Source organism: Halyomorpha halys, unplaced genomic scaffold, assembly GCF_000696795.3.
Source record: "Halyomorpha halys isolate HHAL.00 unplaced genomic scaffold, Hhal_1.1 Scaffold12.1, whole genome shotgun sequence".
Taxonomy (NCBI): domain Eukaryota; kingdom Metazoa; phylum Arthropoda; class Insecta; order Hemiptera; family Pentatomidae; genus Halyomorpha; species Halyomorpha halys.
The window spans coordinates 990,101-1,007,741 of NW_027109908.1; the positions used below are offsets into that span (position 1 = coordinate 990,101).

At 32.5% G+C, this 17,641-nt stretch overlaps 3 protein-coding genes across 3 annotated transcripts in view; 1 reads left to right on the forward strand and 2 right to left on the reverse strand.

Moving 5' to 3' along the window:
- Positions 1-17,641, forward strand: part of RYa-R (RYamide receptor) — a 707,678-nt gene that overhangs the window by 621,943 nt on the left and 68,094 nt on the right. The gene's annotated exons all lie outside the window — the stretch shown is intronic.
- Positions 1,238-2,340, reverse strand: LOC106679172 (protein rtoA). Its single transcript, XM_014418170.2, has 2 exons — positions 1,955-2,340; positions 1,238-1,812 (listed from the first exon to the last, which is right to left on the reverse strand). The coding sequence occupies exons 1-2, from the start codon at positions 2,301-2,303 to the stop codon at positions 1,349-1,351; spliced, it is 813 nt and encodes a 270-aa protein (XP_014273656.1). The 5' UTR covers positions 2,304-2,340; the 3' UTR covers positions 1,238-1,348.
- On the reverse strand, positions 11,697-16,202 carry LOC106679178 (uncharacterized). The gene is made up of 2 exons (XM_014418181.2): positions 15,918-16,202; positions 11,697-12,627 (listed from the first exon to the last, which is right to left on the reverse strand). The coding sequence occupies exons 1-2, from the start codon at positions 16,177-16,179 to the stop codon at positions 11,840-11,842; spliced, it is 1,050 nt and encodes a 349-aa protein (XP_014273667.1). The 5' UTR covers positions 16,180-16,202; the 3' UTR covers positions 11,697-11,839.

The following is a 17,641-nucleotide window of genomic DNA, read 5'->3' on the forward strand; positions in this document are numbered from 1 at the left end:
ATATATTATCTAAAAAAAATGTGTTCCAAAATCAAATCTCAATATTAATATTACAATATATCAAATTTAAATTATTAGTCACAAATATCGATATATTAAACTTCACTATTTCAAAGTTGGTCGAACCATCGAATCATAAATCGTTAGATTATTAAATAGTTAACTTTACTTGTCAATTGTTGTTTTTCGAAATCTTTTTTTTTCTTGATTAAAAATTAAAATGTTCCATTTGACTAATATCTTTCTTGAAAGATATATTAGTTCACAGTTATGTTTATTATTATTTCTCCATTGTTTCAAAATTAGCAGGAATAAATTTATATTTCCGATTAGAAGCACCGTCCGTAAGTGGTTTGCTCGGTTCAGAACCGGATATTTTGACTTGGAAGACGTAAAGCGGTCGGGTCGTCCTTCAACTGTTGATGACCAAATTCAAACATTGGTCACAGACAATCCTCACTCTTCGACACAGGAAATGGCTGAAACGCTCAAAATATTTCATTTAAGTGTCTCAAATCATTTGGCGGGATGATAGTGGGTTCCTCACAATTTGACGGAAAATAATTTATCGGAGCGCATATCCATTAGCGATTTTAAATAATTATTAGAGTTTGGCTGGGATGTGATCTCCCACCCGCCCTATTCACCTGACCTTACCCCAACAGATTTTCACTTATTTCGGGCCCTTCAAAACTCTCTTAACGGGAAACACTTTAACTCGCTCGAGGACTGCAAAATGCACATAGAGGAGTTAATTGCACAAAAATCTGAGTTCTGGGAGGACGGAATTAAAAAATTACCTGAAAGATGGCAACATGTCTTAGATCAAAATGCGTTATATATAGTTAATGAAAAATGTTTAAAAGAATCTGAAGTTTTTATTGAAATCAGGCTACCTACTTATTTTACATCTCAATACATCGATTTTCTATAATTTTTTTTTCCTATCAAAAATGTTGACATCATCAAAACTAATTTCTTGTTTGAATATACTATATAGTTAGTTCTGTATGGTTTCTATTGTATATAAGTAACGTTTTATATTCGTTCAAACCTTTGCTTTTAGATTTTTTAATTACTCGTAAATACAAATCTTTTCACAAAATAATTTAGTTGATATATATTATTGATAGTGTCCATTGTCTGTATAGGATCATTTTCTTTACTGAAACTGTTTGTAATTAAATTTAATTACAACATACAACAATACGATCGAGTGGGTATGAAAATAAAAATGTTTCATTAGTCTTGCATCTTTATTGAAATATATTAATCTACAATCATTAGTTATCCATATGTTTTAGCAGTATTAGAATTGGAATTGTATCTCTTGATATCATAGGTAGTCCTAGACTACTGTTTGAGATTGAACACTTACAGTCGCGCTTGGATTTGCAGAAGCTGATCCACTAGCTTGCACATTCAAAGAGCTTGGAATGGCTGCCTGCATGCTGTTAGCTGTTGATGTGGCCAAACTGGACAACTTACTGGAAGCTTGGCTGGCATAGTCCACTGCAGTGTCCACCAAGTTGCTAGCAGTCTGCAGTCCACTGTTGGCCATCCCGAATCCTACTTCCATTCCTTTGTTAGCAATGCCCACTCCCATGTTGATACCGTTGGTCGCTAATCCTGTTCCAGCGCTGGCCAACCCGCTCACCAACTGCAAGTTGCCGTTAGCCAATCCACTTCCCATGCCAATTCCAGCCTGTCCCAACGAATTGGCAACATTTAATCCAGTCTTGGTCATTTCGCCTCCCACACTGGCTAATCCGCTCATCCCGGGGACGATTCCAGCCATATTAACTCCAATATCTGTAAACGGATACAATGAAAGACTCTTTATATCAAAGTAAATATTCATCTAAATTTATGAAAAAACTTATGTGTAAAGTGTGTTTATATAACATAAAGATTAGTTACTTCAGTTGGATATATCTTCGACCAATATCCTTACCGACTCCACTCTGGGCGGCAGCTATTCCTCCCTGGAGAGCTGAAGATCCCAGGCTGCTGGCGGTTTTGACCATCTGTTGTCCTGCTGCGGTGAATCCAGTAACCCCATCGCCGACCATTTTGTTGACGGTGTGTGCTGTGTTGTTGAACAATCCGACCATTGCTCTTCCTGAGTTGCTCAAGCTGTTGAGTGCGTTCTGGAAACCTAAGAATATCGAAGGCCTTCTTGTTGTGGTTACTGTAGTGGAAGCACTGGCAGTCCCTGAGGTCGATGCTGAACCACTGACTGTTGCTGTCTGGGCCGAAGCTGCGGCGACCAGTGCACAAGCAAGAACAACTTTGAAGTACATCTTGTCTGAGTGTGCTTCGTAGACTTCAAGTGGCCTCTTTTATATATCTCATAATACGTAATTCTGGCGAATAAGCACGTACAGAAATTCCTAAAGGCGAATATAATTTCTTAGAGGATGTAAACAATATTAAAATGAGTTCTCATTTCACTATTCATTGCGTTTTTAGAATTTTAGATTTCAGTCTAGTGATTTAAAACGTTGAAATATTATTTTGAAAAATAATATCTTTCATATATCATAAATCTAATTACAAATTTACATACCACTCACAAGTTCTATAAGAATTTAGTTTCTACTGTTGTTGCATATATTAGGAAGGAGTTAATTTTTAATTTAGATGTACTTGAATTGATTATATAGCAGTTTTATTTGCAGGGTCACTAAGAACTTTTCTGAATTCCAAAAAAAAAAATGTAGCAATGTTTGTAGATTCACCACTTTGGTTTTTGGTATATTTCGTATGTATCGCTCCTTTTCTTGATTTGAGACACAAAAAAACTTTGATCTACTAGTTTAATTGTTTTTATTACATAGATATTACTGTTGCGTTTTGCAGGTTTCTTTCTTTACGAGTGTCCTCTTAGAGACTGCTCTGACGCTATGGGGTTGTAACAAAGCACACACGATCTACAATACAATATTTTAATTTTTTATTTGGCTAACATTTAAATTGTATTTACATAAAAATGCATCCACTTAATTGGATGCTAGATTATGATGGTATGATACAACCTTGTAAAGAAACTAGCCACTGGTAGCACACTAATAACATTTCTTCATAAGAAGCCGAGGGCATCTTCTTTTCAGGCTCCTCGTTTTTTAGAAATGGAAGAGGAAGCGAAGTTAAAAACTAGTGTATTTGGATGGATAGGGAGTTAATACTAGAATGATTAATATCTGATTCGGGTTTGATCGGTTACATACGGAACATTAAAGTCTAAGTTGATGATTTTATTTGTGGTAAGGTAAGGAGCATTGAAGATTTTACGAAGGATTGGATACGTCAGGAGGTCGAAGGTTTTCTGAAGCCCCAAAGCTCAACTCTGTGTGTTCAGATAAGCCTTATTATAATCTTGTAGATCAGTCTTTTGTAATGGATTGAGAGTTTAGTCCGTTTGTCTTGAAAATTTATATTAGTGATAATCGACCTGTAGTTTCCTACCTTTCAGTTTTGTGTGGGGGTTCTAGGTTAGTCGTTTGTCCAGATGTATTCCAAGGTAAGGGATCTATTCTACAGGGATAAGAGCAACATTATTAAAGGATAATGTAGTGCAATTACGACGAATAGTAAAGGTGATTTGATGGGAATTTATTATAATTCCCTAATTTCTGAACCATTCACCGAAGGTTGTAATATGGGATGAAATTAAAGGATTATTATTTATTAACTGAGAGCACGATGAATAATTAAAGGAGGAAACAGATAAAAATAGTGATAAGAGTTTGAATTGGAAAAAGCCGATACTGCCCGATCTCATCTGGTCTCGTGCACGAAGCCAGGACTAAAAGCAAATACATGTTCCACGGTAGGGTATGATGTATATATACATCATATATATGTTCATGTTTCATATATGTAATTAATACATGTTACTGTATCTAAGGAATATATCTAACACAAAATTAAAAAAAAAATTATTGTAATTTTTTCTTTTGACCGATGTGCTACTATCTAAGCCAGTGTGTGTATATACATTTATAGTTACTAATGAACAATTTTTTTCGGGGAATTTGGAGATTTTATTGTTCTCATATGCCGATTGTTTGGTAACTAGTGTACTAATATATTCAACATTGAAGAACTAATGATTGTCCACTAAAACAAACTCGCACATCGAATACAAAGCAAAAGGTATGGAGAATAGCAAGTGTGTGGGTTGCTTCTTGATCCTAAGCAGACTCTGTTATTTTATATTAGTTGTTAAATAAATAGGATACCTTCAACACGCTTCAAACAATCTACACGATACTTAGGAGTGGTTTAGGGCTCTATAATCTGCAGCTTAGAGCACAAACCAGATTTAATTAAACTGTTATTATTATTATAATTATTATGTTAATATATTATTAATATGTTAATATTCTACCGATTGGTAAAAAATAAAAAATGCAGTGGAGTTATGAACTATACAGAAAATACAGGCAGATATGGTCATTTGGTGAATCAAAATAAGTTTTTTTTTTTTTTGTTTTTTTTTTGTGGTCGATTAGGTTTTTCATCAAATATATTTATTTTTTTACTTGCTTTAAAGAAATCCTCATTGTGTTATTTTTAAAACATTATTTAATTGACAGATATTACAATCTGTCACACTATTGCGGCAATAGGTATTAGTGATGAATGATCACATTCATATTAAAATAAAATAAAATAATAATGAAAATAAATAAATGTAAGAAATAAAAAAAAAAGTACATACAAATAAATAAAATCTCTCTTAAAATATATACAAATAGAAGGATAAAGAAAATGAACATAATCAAACTATGAGGTGTAGATAGTTGACCGTAGATTAATAATTGGAGAAGTTTGTCGTGGGGTGCGGTCAGCAAAAAGAACATAAATAAACAAAACCATATTTATTTATTTTATGCCAACGTTTCGACCTGAGTTTCAGGTCTTCATTAGGGCTATAGAACAAAAGAGATAACAACATTTAAAGAAACATAAAATTGAAAAGGAATAGTATACAAACAAATTTGGAATTATACAAAATATTGAATTGAATCATAAATGATAAAAAATTGATAACTGATAATTGAATAGTAAAAAAATTAATTTATTGATAATCGTGGAATTAGATGGTGTATCTAATTCCACGATTATCATTATCACGATCAATTTATTCCAAATTGTTTGTATACTATTCCTTTTCAATTTTATGTTTCCCTAGTGTGACAGATTGTAATATCTGTCAATTAAATAAGGTTTATATAAAAAAAAATTTTAAAAAAACATAATGAGGATTTCAGTAAAGCAGGTACAAAAAATAAATATATTTCATGAAAAGCCTATCATATTTAGGTTTTTAAAGAAAAAGCTAATCAACCACAAAAAAAAAACTGATTCCCAACAACTGATTTTGATTCACCAAATGACCATATATGTCTGTATTTTCTGTATAGTTCATAACTCCACTGCATTTTTTATTTTTTACCAATCGATAGAAAGTTGAATGTATGCCATCGTAACTTATATTAACATAATAATAATAACAGTTTAATTAAATCTGGTTTTTGCCCTAAGCTGCAGATTATAGAGCCCTAAGCCACTCCTAAGTATCGTGTAGATTGTTTGAAGCATGTTGAAGTTATCCTATTTATTAAACAACTAATATAAAATAACAGAGTCTGCTTAGGGTCAAGAAGCAACCCACACACTTGCTATTCTCCACACCTTTTGCTTTGTAGTCGATGTGCTAGTTTGTTTTAGTGGACAACCATTAGTTCTTCAATGTTGAATATATTAGTACACTAGTTAGCAAACAATCGGCATATGAGAACAATAAAATCTCCAAATTCCCCGAAAACAATTGTTCATTAGTGACTATAAATGTATATACACACACTGGCAACTTGGCAAAAATCGTAATATTTTTAATAACTTTTTTTTACTGAAAAAAATTGGAATAGTCTCTAACCTTCCGGTAAAATGATAGATATCAATAAACCCCATCACGATCGTATGAACAGTATGGCGGCGCAGGATGTACGAACTTACAAAAATTCATTTTTATATATTTGATTATAATAATATTCGATTAGTTTTAATATTTGTACGAATTTTCAAATTAATATTAATCATAGTTGAGACTAATTATATACGTAGCATTGCTAAATATTATTCAATATTATTTTGGGATGGAACACTTTTCTATTTTTAATTTGAAATATACAATCCAAAATCCTTCGTAAAATCCTCAATGCTCCTTACTTTGTCACAAATAAAATCATACATAAAGACCTTAATGTTCCCTATGTAACCGATCTAGCCCGAACCAGATATCACTCCTTCCATTATAAACTCTCTAACCACTATTTTCTAATCTTGCATCCTCTTCCATTCCTGACAATCCTCCGAGGCGCCTGAAAATAAAATGGCCACAAGACCAGCTAATGTAAACTGTCATTAGAGTGCTACCAATGGGTAGGTTCTCTAAACGCCTGTAACACTCCAATTTAATTTAGATCAGATTTACTAAATGTATTATAATGTACAGTTGTAAATAGCAATAAATAAATATTAAAAACAAAAATAATAATTTGAAATAAAACGTGAAAAAAAAGAAGAGATGTAGAAAAAAAAAAACCCTGAGCTTCAGAAAGGACATAAGTTGCTGACTGCAGCATTCAGAGAACAAGGTGGCATCAGCGTTCTTTAATCTTCGATTGTAGATTTCTCATGAAGTTACTTCTTTTTCATTTTTTTTTTCAACCTTCTTTCACCATCATACTTTTTGAATAATTTAATTTACATGTTTAACTTAGGAAAAGGAAGTATTCAAACCGCATTATTATTAAAAAGTTTTTATGATGAAGTTAAAGGAGGCTGCTGGAACCTGGAAAACTTGCTGGAAAACTCAACTTAAAAAGATTAGATATTTAAAATCCAGGAAAACCAAGGAATTATAATGAATTTTCCTTCATTTTACAACCAGAATAAAATATTAAAAGATTCTTACAATATTATAATAAAAAAAATTATAATTTGTTATTTCTGTTATAGTTATAATCTCTCGAAAGGTATAGTTAAAAAAATTAATACATTAGCTATTAAATATATAGCACAAATGCTAAAGATAACATAAAAAAATAATTTAAATACAAAGAGACAAAAAAAAGACTTTTTTTTGTAAATTTAATTTATTTATGGTATTTAAAACTGTATTAAAATATATACAACTCGAAAATTTGTCATTCGTTGTAAATTATGATACAGGCATGCACAGAAACTACCCATTGTAGCACTCTAATATTTTCTGCATTGGAAGGTCTCGAGGCCAACTTCTTTCCATACGTCTAGGAGGATTATCAGATAATGAAGGAGATGCCAAGAAAATTTGCTAAAATAAGATCCCTAATAGAGCTATTTATGTTCAATAGTTCTTGAGGTATTGCTTTTTTAAAAACAAAACTTCATTAAAATGTTGCCTAGAGGTAGTCAATCTATTCAGTCTAGAGCCAGTAGTTAGTCAATTTATTTTGAGAAATCTATATCTCCTAAACCATTCAACTTGCGTCTATTAGCCCTCAAATAAATGCTAGTTTGATGGACTATGAAGTAGTTTTTGATGTTTATCTTCGTAGGAGTAGTAGTTTTCATGGTATTTGCTAAAATAAATTGATTTATAGTTTTTCGGATAATAAGTTTGATTTATGAAACCATAAGATGTACAGATGTCTGCCAGTACTCATATTAAAGCTAATTATATTTACTATAAAATCGTTTATAACATTAATCAGACAACGTGTGGCAGACATATGTACGTCTTATAGTTATAGAGATATATTGTTCAAAAATCATATATTTTTTCCGAACAACTAGAAATTAATATTTTGTGAATTTATTTTGTCTAATATCTTAAAAATTACTACTCCTACAAAGATAAACGTTATAAACGATTTTATAGTAAATTTAACTATATTAATATATATATTTAACTATATTATAACTTTAATATGAGTGTTGGCAAATATCTATTCGTCACATATGTATCTCAGAAATTTCTCAAAATAAATTCACTTACTACTAATCTTTTAGTACATTTTTATGACATGTTGCTTTTTAATAAGCTATATCTCGAGAACTATTGAACGTAAATAGATTTATTAGGGCTAATATTTCAGCAAATTTACTCTTCTTTAAATAATGTTCTCTTAGATTTTCTATTGTTGTTGGTAGTTTTTAAGATATAGAGCTCCGAATGAAAAATCAATTTCTTTTTAATCAGGTGAAAAAGCACACCTCATGCTAAAGAGGAGTGTTTTGAAAAGGAAAACAATATTATAATAAGTTCAGATTTGATTATTCATTGCGAGTGTCTTTCCTTGTTGCATTGGCGTCTTATGTTACATACACTTTGAAATAAAAAATAAAATAATCCTTTTTATATTGAAACTGTTGTATTCATCTTCATTAAATTGACGAAAAAGCTAATGATTTTTTTTTTATTCATTTATTTATTTAGATATAAAACTTCATTTGCATAAAGATACATCTAGTAAATTTGATATTAAACTATAATGGTAGTGTTATCGCCATAATATATAATTACCTTGTAAATAATTGTAAATAGTATTTGAGTTTTATTAGTATTTAATTTTGTTATATTTATTTTTACTTTTATTATTTTAATTGGATTTAGTTATTTGAAAAGAAAAATGTGTAATTATATTTGTTTGTAATAATGAGTAATAGAGACAGTTGCTAGGGGTGATAATTGTTGCTAAGAAGCGTCACCTAGCAACGGACCGACCATCTTAGTTTTTAGAGCAGTTCCGGCTTATTAGTGGCTGTGGTAGCGTCTAAGCAGCCCTGTCTGCCCTTATAATTTAATAGTTAGGACATTTTTAGTGAGTTAGTGAGTCATTACAGTTCGGAACCAGACCTTTTCTGTGTTTCCACTTTATTAATTGCAGTTCCGACTAATTAGTGGCCCTGGTAGCTTCATTACCAGCCCAGTCTGCGTTCATTTTGTCGGCTCGTCTAATACAATACGGCTGTTGGATATTCGGACCATCAATGAGTCACTACACCAACTCTGGACCATTGCAGCGATTTATTTAGCAACAAGAGCTGCGACCTATCTCGGCAGCACTCTTCCTCGGATCTATCGGAGTGGAGCAAACGTTTCGTCGAGCAGTATTTATTTTACATATTTATATTGTTTGTACATTTATCTCTTTGTTTTTTTAATTTAGTTATCTAATTTTATTTTTATCTGAAAGTCCCTTTTATTTTTACTTGTATGTTTTGTTTATGTTAGTTTTTAGTTTGGTTTTTTTACCATGTTTAAATTGAACCAAATAAATGTTTAATCTGAGCCAGTTTGTTTTTAGTTCATTTTTAAAGCCTTCCAATAAAAAGACATAGTCGATTTGAGGTGGCTTTAACAGGTAGGATACAGGCATGTAGAGTTGAGGATATAATGGAAGAATTTATATCCGGATCGATCTGGATCGGTTACGTATAAAATAGGTCTTTATGGATGATTTTATCTGTGACAAAGTTTTGAGGATTTTGGATTGTAAGGATTGGATAAGGGAGTAATTCGAAGGTTTAGTGGAGCCCCAAAGCTCAACTCATGTTGTTATTATTAGTAATACATGTTGTTATCATGTAGATCAGTATTTTGTTATGTATTCAAATTTTAAACCGTTTGTCTACTAAATGTTGTAATTGTCGGAATCGACGTGAAATTTCCTGTCTTTTCAGACTTGTCTGGGGATTCTAGGTTTGTCATTTGTCCAGTTGTAGTCCAAGGTAGCAGATCTGTTCTACATTATTAAAGGATACTTTAGGGCAATTACGACGTATAGTAAAGATGATTCGATGGGATTTATTATAATTCCCTAATTTCGGCACCATTCATCGATGGTTGTAATATGGGATGAAATTAAAGGATTATTATTAACTACGAGCACGATGAATAATTGAAGGAAAACAACATTACTTTTCTATATTCTTAACAGAAAGTTATGTATGCGTTATTATTACCTCATGAAATTCTACTTTCTTTTCTAATTCGAAAAGTTGTGTGATAAGAGCAATAGATCAGATTTTTATTTTTGTGTGGATATATAACTTCCCTACCTCAGATAGTGATGAAGCGAAACCCTATAATCTGATACAAAATAATTCTATTTCTTGATTCCATCAGTTATACAATAAACATCTAATTGAAGATATAGTGGGTTTAATACCTCATATCTTTCGTTAAGAATGGAAGATGAAACTTGGAGACCATTGCTCAGTTGGAGTACCAATTAGGGAGACAAGGTCACTACAAGGACCAGATATTGTCTTCTTGCCGGCTCCTGTTCTGACAAGATGTTTCCTGAATATAAATTCTCACCCTTCTCTCTCTTCGACTCCTTCGGCTTATTGAAGTCCTCCAATATCTAGCGATAATAAACTAAGTTACCTATTTGGAAGTCTCTAAATTAAAATAATGCCAGTAAAATACCTTTCAAAAAAATAAGAAAAAGTAAAAAATAAAATATAATAATATTCTTTAAGAAGTGGATAGTTCATTTGTGAGGAACAGGGCTATAAACTCCAAGGACCCAGGATCTTTTTCATATTATATTACAACTTAAATTATATAAGAAATGAATTGAAAACTGCTGATGCCCAACAGTGTATTTTCTGTTCTTTAATTTAGTTTAATTTTACTTCCAAGTGGGTTTTTTTTTGTAATTAATTTTTTTTTAATAATTTATTTATTGTTATTTACAACTGTATACACATATATACAACAAGTAAATTTGCTGTAAGTGTCATAGTGACATGATACAAACATGTGGAGAATCTACCCACTGATAGAACTCCGATAACATTTCTAGAAGAGAAGACCTCGAGGCCATCTTCCTTTCAGACGCCTAGGAGAATTATTAGGTAATGAAGGAGAAGCCAGGCTAGAAACAAGTGGATTTGGGTGGTTGGGAAGTTTATCATAGAAGGATTGGTATCTGGTTCTGACGAAATCGGCAACATATGGAGCATTGAAGTCCTGATGGATGACTTGATTTGTGTCAAAGTAATGAGCATTAAGGATTTTGGACTGTAAGGATTGGTTCGGGAGGAATTTGATGGTTTATTGGAGCCCCAAAGCTCAACTCCGTATGTCCAGATAGGCCTTATAATAATCATGTAGATCAGTCTTTTGTAATGGATTGGCAATTGAGACGGTTAGGTTGAACCTGATCGGCCAACTTGCACGTTTAAAGAGATTCATCAATGATTTATAATACAAAGGAAGGTTAAAATTTTAACATCCTGTGACTGTCTTAATATTTCTTTTTATATGATATAATTCCAGATATCAGGAATGGACGTGAGGTCATCTTTTACTCCCAGTGTCTTATCTCGTTGTTCTTTTTATGTTGTGTTGTAAAATAAGTTCGTAGCGTTTTGCACCATTCTTCAATGGTGATGATGTGGGATTGGAGGGTTTGGGATACAATGTAAGGATCATTGTTCACTGACAATAGACATGTGTCATCGGCATACGTGGTGAGGATAGTGTTAGGATGAGTTGGGATGTCAGCTGTGAAAACTGTATACAGGATAAGGGCAAGGATGGGACCGGAGCCGATCAACTAACTGGCATTATCACGCTTTGAAGCGCAGCAGAATGAATACAATCATATGGTCAAGGAAAAAAATGATGGAGAAAATTATTCTTTATTGAATGATTTCTATATTCTAATTAATGTGTTACTTTTTAATACATTTTGACTACGCTATGGCTAATGAAATTTTGAAGGTATGTTTGAATCCATAGTTTCATTCCAAAGTAACATCGAAGGTCCTAGACAACGGTTTGAGCTTCCTCTTGGTTGCTACTTGGCGCCTCAACCGATGCACTAACTTGCACATTGCTTGACGCCTCGCTTGATCCACTTACTTGTTCATTGCTTGAAGCTGCACCTGATACACTAACTTGCACATTGCTTGATGCTGCACCTGATCCACTAACTTGCTCGTTGTTTGAAGCTGCAACTGATCCACTAGCTTGAACACTGCTTGATGCTGCATCTGATCCACTGACTTGCACATTGCTTGATGCTGCGCCTGATCCACTAACCTGCTCGTTGCTTGACGCTGCGACTGATCCACTAGCTTGCACATTGCTTGTTGGTGCACCTGATCCACTAGATTGCTCGTTACTTAACGCTGCACCTGATCCACCAGCTTGTACACTGCCTGCTGCAGCACCTGATCCACCAGCTTGTACACTGCCTGCTGCAGCACCTGATCCACCACCTTGTACACTGCCTACTGCAGCACCTGATCCACCCACCGGCCGCAAACCTTGATTGACGTAGTCCATTGCATTCCCCACAGCTTTACCGACGCCCCCGACTATATTGTTAGCCATTCCGAATCCTCTGTCGATGGCGTTGTTGGCTACGTTCACTCCAGTGGAGACTAGACCGCTCTGCAGCTGCAACATACCATTTGCCAATCCGGTTCCTCCCTTAATGGCAGCCTGTCCCACATTGTTCACAATACCTGATCCAGCTTTCATCAGACCACCTTCCAAGGCGACGACATCGCCTACCACAGGGATTACTCCTGCCAGTTGAGTTCTAAAATCTGTCAACATAAATAGCAAATCCATTAAGAAAAAAGAAATGAAATCAATAATAACATAAAAAGTAAAAGTTTTATAACGAGCCACTTTATAAATCCACTCCGATTACCCGTCAAGGTTCATTTTCACAGGCACTACGATTAGGTAACTATGTTTACTGTTGTGGTGGTACTATTGTGCCATTAGCCTTTACGGAATTCTTAAAAGAGCCTACTGAAGCAGCGACAGAAAACTGTCAGATCCAGTAAACTTGACATTAAACATATTACATTTTATAACTTAATAACTCTAACCGTACATATCAACTAGAGTCAAATCTTAATGACTATTTTAATCACCGAATTCCTCTTTATGTTGATTTATATGTATATATATTTATATCCCACATTTTTTTTTTAAATCATTGTTATATTTACTAAAAGTTTAATCATAAATAAAAGCAGGATTCGCCTTTACGGCAAATCATAAATGTTCTATTGAAATGCCAGTTGAAAATGGACATGATAGAGGGGCTACATAATACCCTCAATACTTGGTAATAAATTTTCTATTAACATGACTATACTGTACTAATTGATATAACTATACTGTACAATAATTTCAAAATAAGTTCCTAAGAATTGCAGCGGAGGGCCCTTGGTTTGTAACTATAAATGGAATCAATAAATGAACACCAAAAAAGGTTCATAAAATTTCACTCCCAGTTACCGACAATCCAGAAGCATTAACATACAACTTGGGAAATCCTACCTCAAGAAAAAACTGATGCCCAGGTTGTTGAAGGACATCCTGCTATAAATTCTATACCTATCTATTTCTGTTATTGTCATTGTAACTATTTCTTTTTTTCTCAATGGAATTTAGTTTCCCCCTCCCACCCCATTAGAAGTCAATCATTTATTTTATTAAATTTATAAATCTCATTGTTTATAGTTTTTTTTCTTCTTAAGAATTATTGTTTTTATCTATTTATTTTATTTTTTTAAATACATATATATTTTTATGATTCCTCGTTATTATTGACAAAGGTTCAATATTTATAGATTTTTAAATAGCTAGGAGTCCCTTTTGGCCGAGACTATAAATAACTAAAAATAAAAAGTAGATAAAAAATAGTAATAAAAAATATATTATAACATGATTGATTACAAACTTAAATGGATAATAATAAAATAGAAGTAAGAAAACAAGGTTAATAATTTAAATAAAATCAGGTTCGTGACACGGTAAAGCTTCGATGTACATATAAGTTGGAGTTCATGTTAACAATGAGAACGTGATAGCTAAGCATGTAAGGGCGAGGGTCCAATTCCCACCTAATTCAGTCAAAATTTATTTTGTAGCGGTCCCGAGATACAATTATTTTCATTCCCAATCACTGGCTGAATAAGTCCTCAGTGGAGGACTGTCATAAGTTTAAAAAATTTACAGCGCACTATAAATATTTATTATTAAAATAAAAAAATAAATTTATACCAAAGGTTCAGGGCAGCAGTACTTCGTACTACATTCTATTGCGAGACCAACGGTTGTGCAAGGAACTCATTTGCTCAGGGCTAACTAAAGGCTATATTACATTGAAACATAAAATAATTATTTACCACTGCAGGATTCGAATTCGGGTCCTTGGAGGACAGTGCTCTACTATTGAGCTACCCACTTATCATATACTTTTTTAAAAAATCATTGTTTCTATGATTTGATTAAATGAAAAATTGACAATTATTTAAATTTGTTTTCTGTCAAATCCATGTGACGTCTATAATGAAATCATTATGTGTATACACCGATTACCCTTAGATGAAATTTTCAGGGATAGATATAAATATGACCCCATTAGAATTTTTTCAAATTCTACCAATTCTATCTCTAACGGACCTTGAAATCAAGTTAGTTATGACCATTTCTATTGTGTATTTAGCAACACATTACCTGGAGCACATCAAACTACACCACTGAAGCAAAACCCACACTTTCAAGGCAAACGAACTCTCTTCCTTCTGCAAAATTTATTTCAATAATGGTTTATACCACATCCTCCTAAGTTGCCTAACCTTTAAAGAAAATATACAATATATCTTAAAGCAACCCATACACGGTTCTTGCTATCCACAAAATATTCAAAATATATTGAACATTGACAGTGAAGCTAAATTGATCAGACTCTATATTTATATTGTAATAATATATAATAAGTTTGATATTGTAAGTGGCATATAAATAGTTTTCGAAGCCGATTAATCCGATCTGTACTTATATTACGCTTTCATTTATTTAAAATAATTCTCATTATTCTGACTTTAATATAATGGAGTAGCTGACATCCCAACCCACCCTAACACAGTCCTAACAACATACGCTAATGACACATGTATAGTCTGTAAACAACGACCCAACTAATGTACCACAAACACTACAGACAGACATAACATCTATTGAAGAATGGTGTCAAAACTGGAGAATCAAAATAAATCCTGACAAATCCCATCAGATCACCTTTACTCTCCGTCATAAACATCTGCCCTCCTGTCCTACAGTATCCTTTCTAAATACTCCACCAATGCCTGTTGAACAGATTCGATACTTAGGACTCCATCTTGATAAGCGACTTACTTGGAATCCACACACAAGACTGAAACGACAAGAAACTGCTCGTAGATTTCGATTGCTACAACACTTATTTGACAAACGCTCTAAACTTCCCATTCACTACAAAAAATTAGTATACCCTACAATAATCAGACCAATTTGGACATATGGAATTGAGCTCTGGGGCTCCACCAAACCATCAAATTCCCCCACATCCAATCCTTACAATCCCAAATCCTACGTAAAATCCTTGATGATCCTTACTACGTTACAAATAAACTCATTCACAAAGACCTTAACATCCCATTCGTTGCAGATTTGACCCAAAAACAGATATGCGTCTTTTCATTCCAAACTCCTTAACCATCCTAACCCATTAATTCTTAATCTTTCATCCTTAACGAACTCTGATAATCCTCCGACGCGTCTGAAAAGAGGATGGCCACGGGACCTTCTAATTTAAATTAATGTATGAAGTACCACCAATATTTTCAGTGGTTCCTTCCCAAGATTTTCAAGTGTATATGAAACATACAACATATTTACTTATGTATTATTTTGTACAGTTAATTACATTGAATAAATAATTTAAAAAAAAAAAGTCTTTCGCAAATGAAATATATTCTGTAATATTCTACTTAGCAATACATTAGAACTATTCAGAATGGTTGGCAGACATTTTATTATCATAAAATCATCTTACTGACTCCTTGGTTGAATGCATTCACTGCACCCTGTAGAGCTCCACTTGCCAAGCTGCCACCCATCTGTACTCCATTGCTGGCCGCTTTGTTCAAGCTTTGTGATGCGGAGTTTAACTGTCCAAATCCTGCTGTTGCTGAATTACTTATACTGCTGAGTGCATTCTGGACAAGGGCGAAGGGTCTTCTTGTACTAGAAGTAGTTGACTGTGCCGAAACTGCTGCAACCAGAGCACAAGCTATAACTGCCTTGAAGTAAATCATTTTGCCGTGTGTGGTTTTTCTGATCTGCAATGAGGTCTTATATATGTCCTATAATTCGTAAATAAGTTGAAAAATCACGCTGGATGTCTAATGTTAGAGAAAGTAAACAATATTATCCGTTCTGGTTTAATTATTCGTTGTGATGTTCGGAGTGTTCTCTCCTGTTGCATATGCATTTCTTGTCAAATGCACTTCGAAATTCTGAAAAAATAAAATGAAATATTACATAATAACTTAAATATTTTGCTTGATTGTTGAAAGAGCTATTGAATTGATTCGCTCAGGATTTAAGAACCCTTCTACATTTTGTGAATCATTAAGGCTCAGTCAAGCTCATATGGAAAAGTAGGTAGGTACACCAAACATTTTGGAAATTAATAATTATAAGAGATAGTTGACCGTGGATGACATATACGAGAAGAAGATGGTTGGGAGTGCGGTCAAAATAAAACACAAATAAGTTTATGTAACTTATTTAATCGTGCCAACGTTTTGGCAAGAGTTTCAAGTTTTCATCAGGGCTAAGAACAGAACAAGATAACAACCAATAAATATAGAAAAGAAAATATAAACAGAATGACATAAATTGAATAATTTTACAGAATGGAATTAATAAAATAAAATGATGAGAGAAGTGGAAAATAAAATGTATACATAGGTAATTGAATAAGTAGTTAAACTAACATAATTAAGGAAATAAAATAAAACTGAAGTTACATAATGCAAAGAAATATGAATATATTAGTTATTAATAATTTTAAAATTAAAATAAACAAAGAAAAATAAAATTGAGAGAAAGAAAATATATGTAACCATAATAATTGATAAAGAGGCAAAATATAAGTAAAGTTTAACAAAAGAAATAAATGACATAAATTGAATAATTTTACAGAATGGAATTAATAAAATAAAGTGATGAGAGAAGTGGAAAATAAAATGTATACATAGGTAATTGAATTAGTAGTTAAACTAACATAATTAAGGAAATAAAATAAAAATGAAGTTACATAATGCAAAGAAATATGAATATATTAGTTATTAATAATTTTAAAATTGAAATATGGAAAGAAAAGGAAAATTGAAAGAAAAAAAAATATATGTAACCATAATAATTGATAAAGAGGCAAAATATAAGTAAAGTTTAACAAAAGAAATAAATAGAAAAAAAATTGGAAAACAACAATAATAATATATGGTGAACATAACGAATAACGTGGGTATGGAAAATTGAGAAAAGAAGGGGTAGAAAATAAAGATAGGGAAAAAAAGATAATCAAACGAATCTGTTAGCTTGAAATCTAACCGCCAAGTGGTATTCTACTCCGAAAACGGCCAAATTCCGAATTAAAAAATACGTTACAAGAATAACAAAATGTTTTAAATCACTTAAAAACACATTTTTTTCTTAATTACTTACACCTATTGTATCCCACTATTTTATACTTTATTTCTTCTTTGTTTT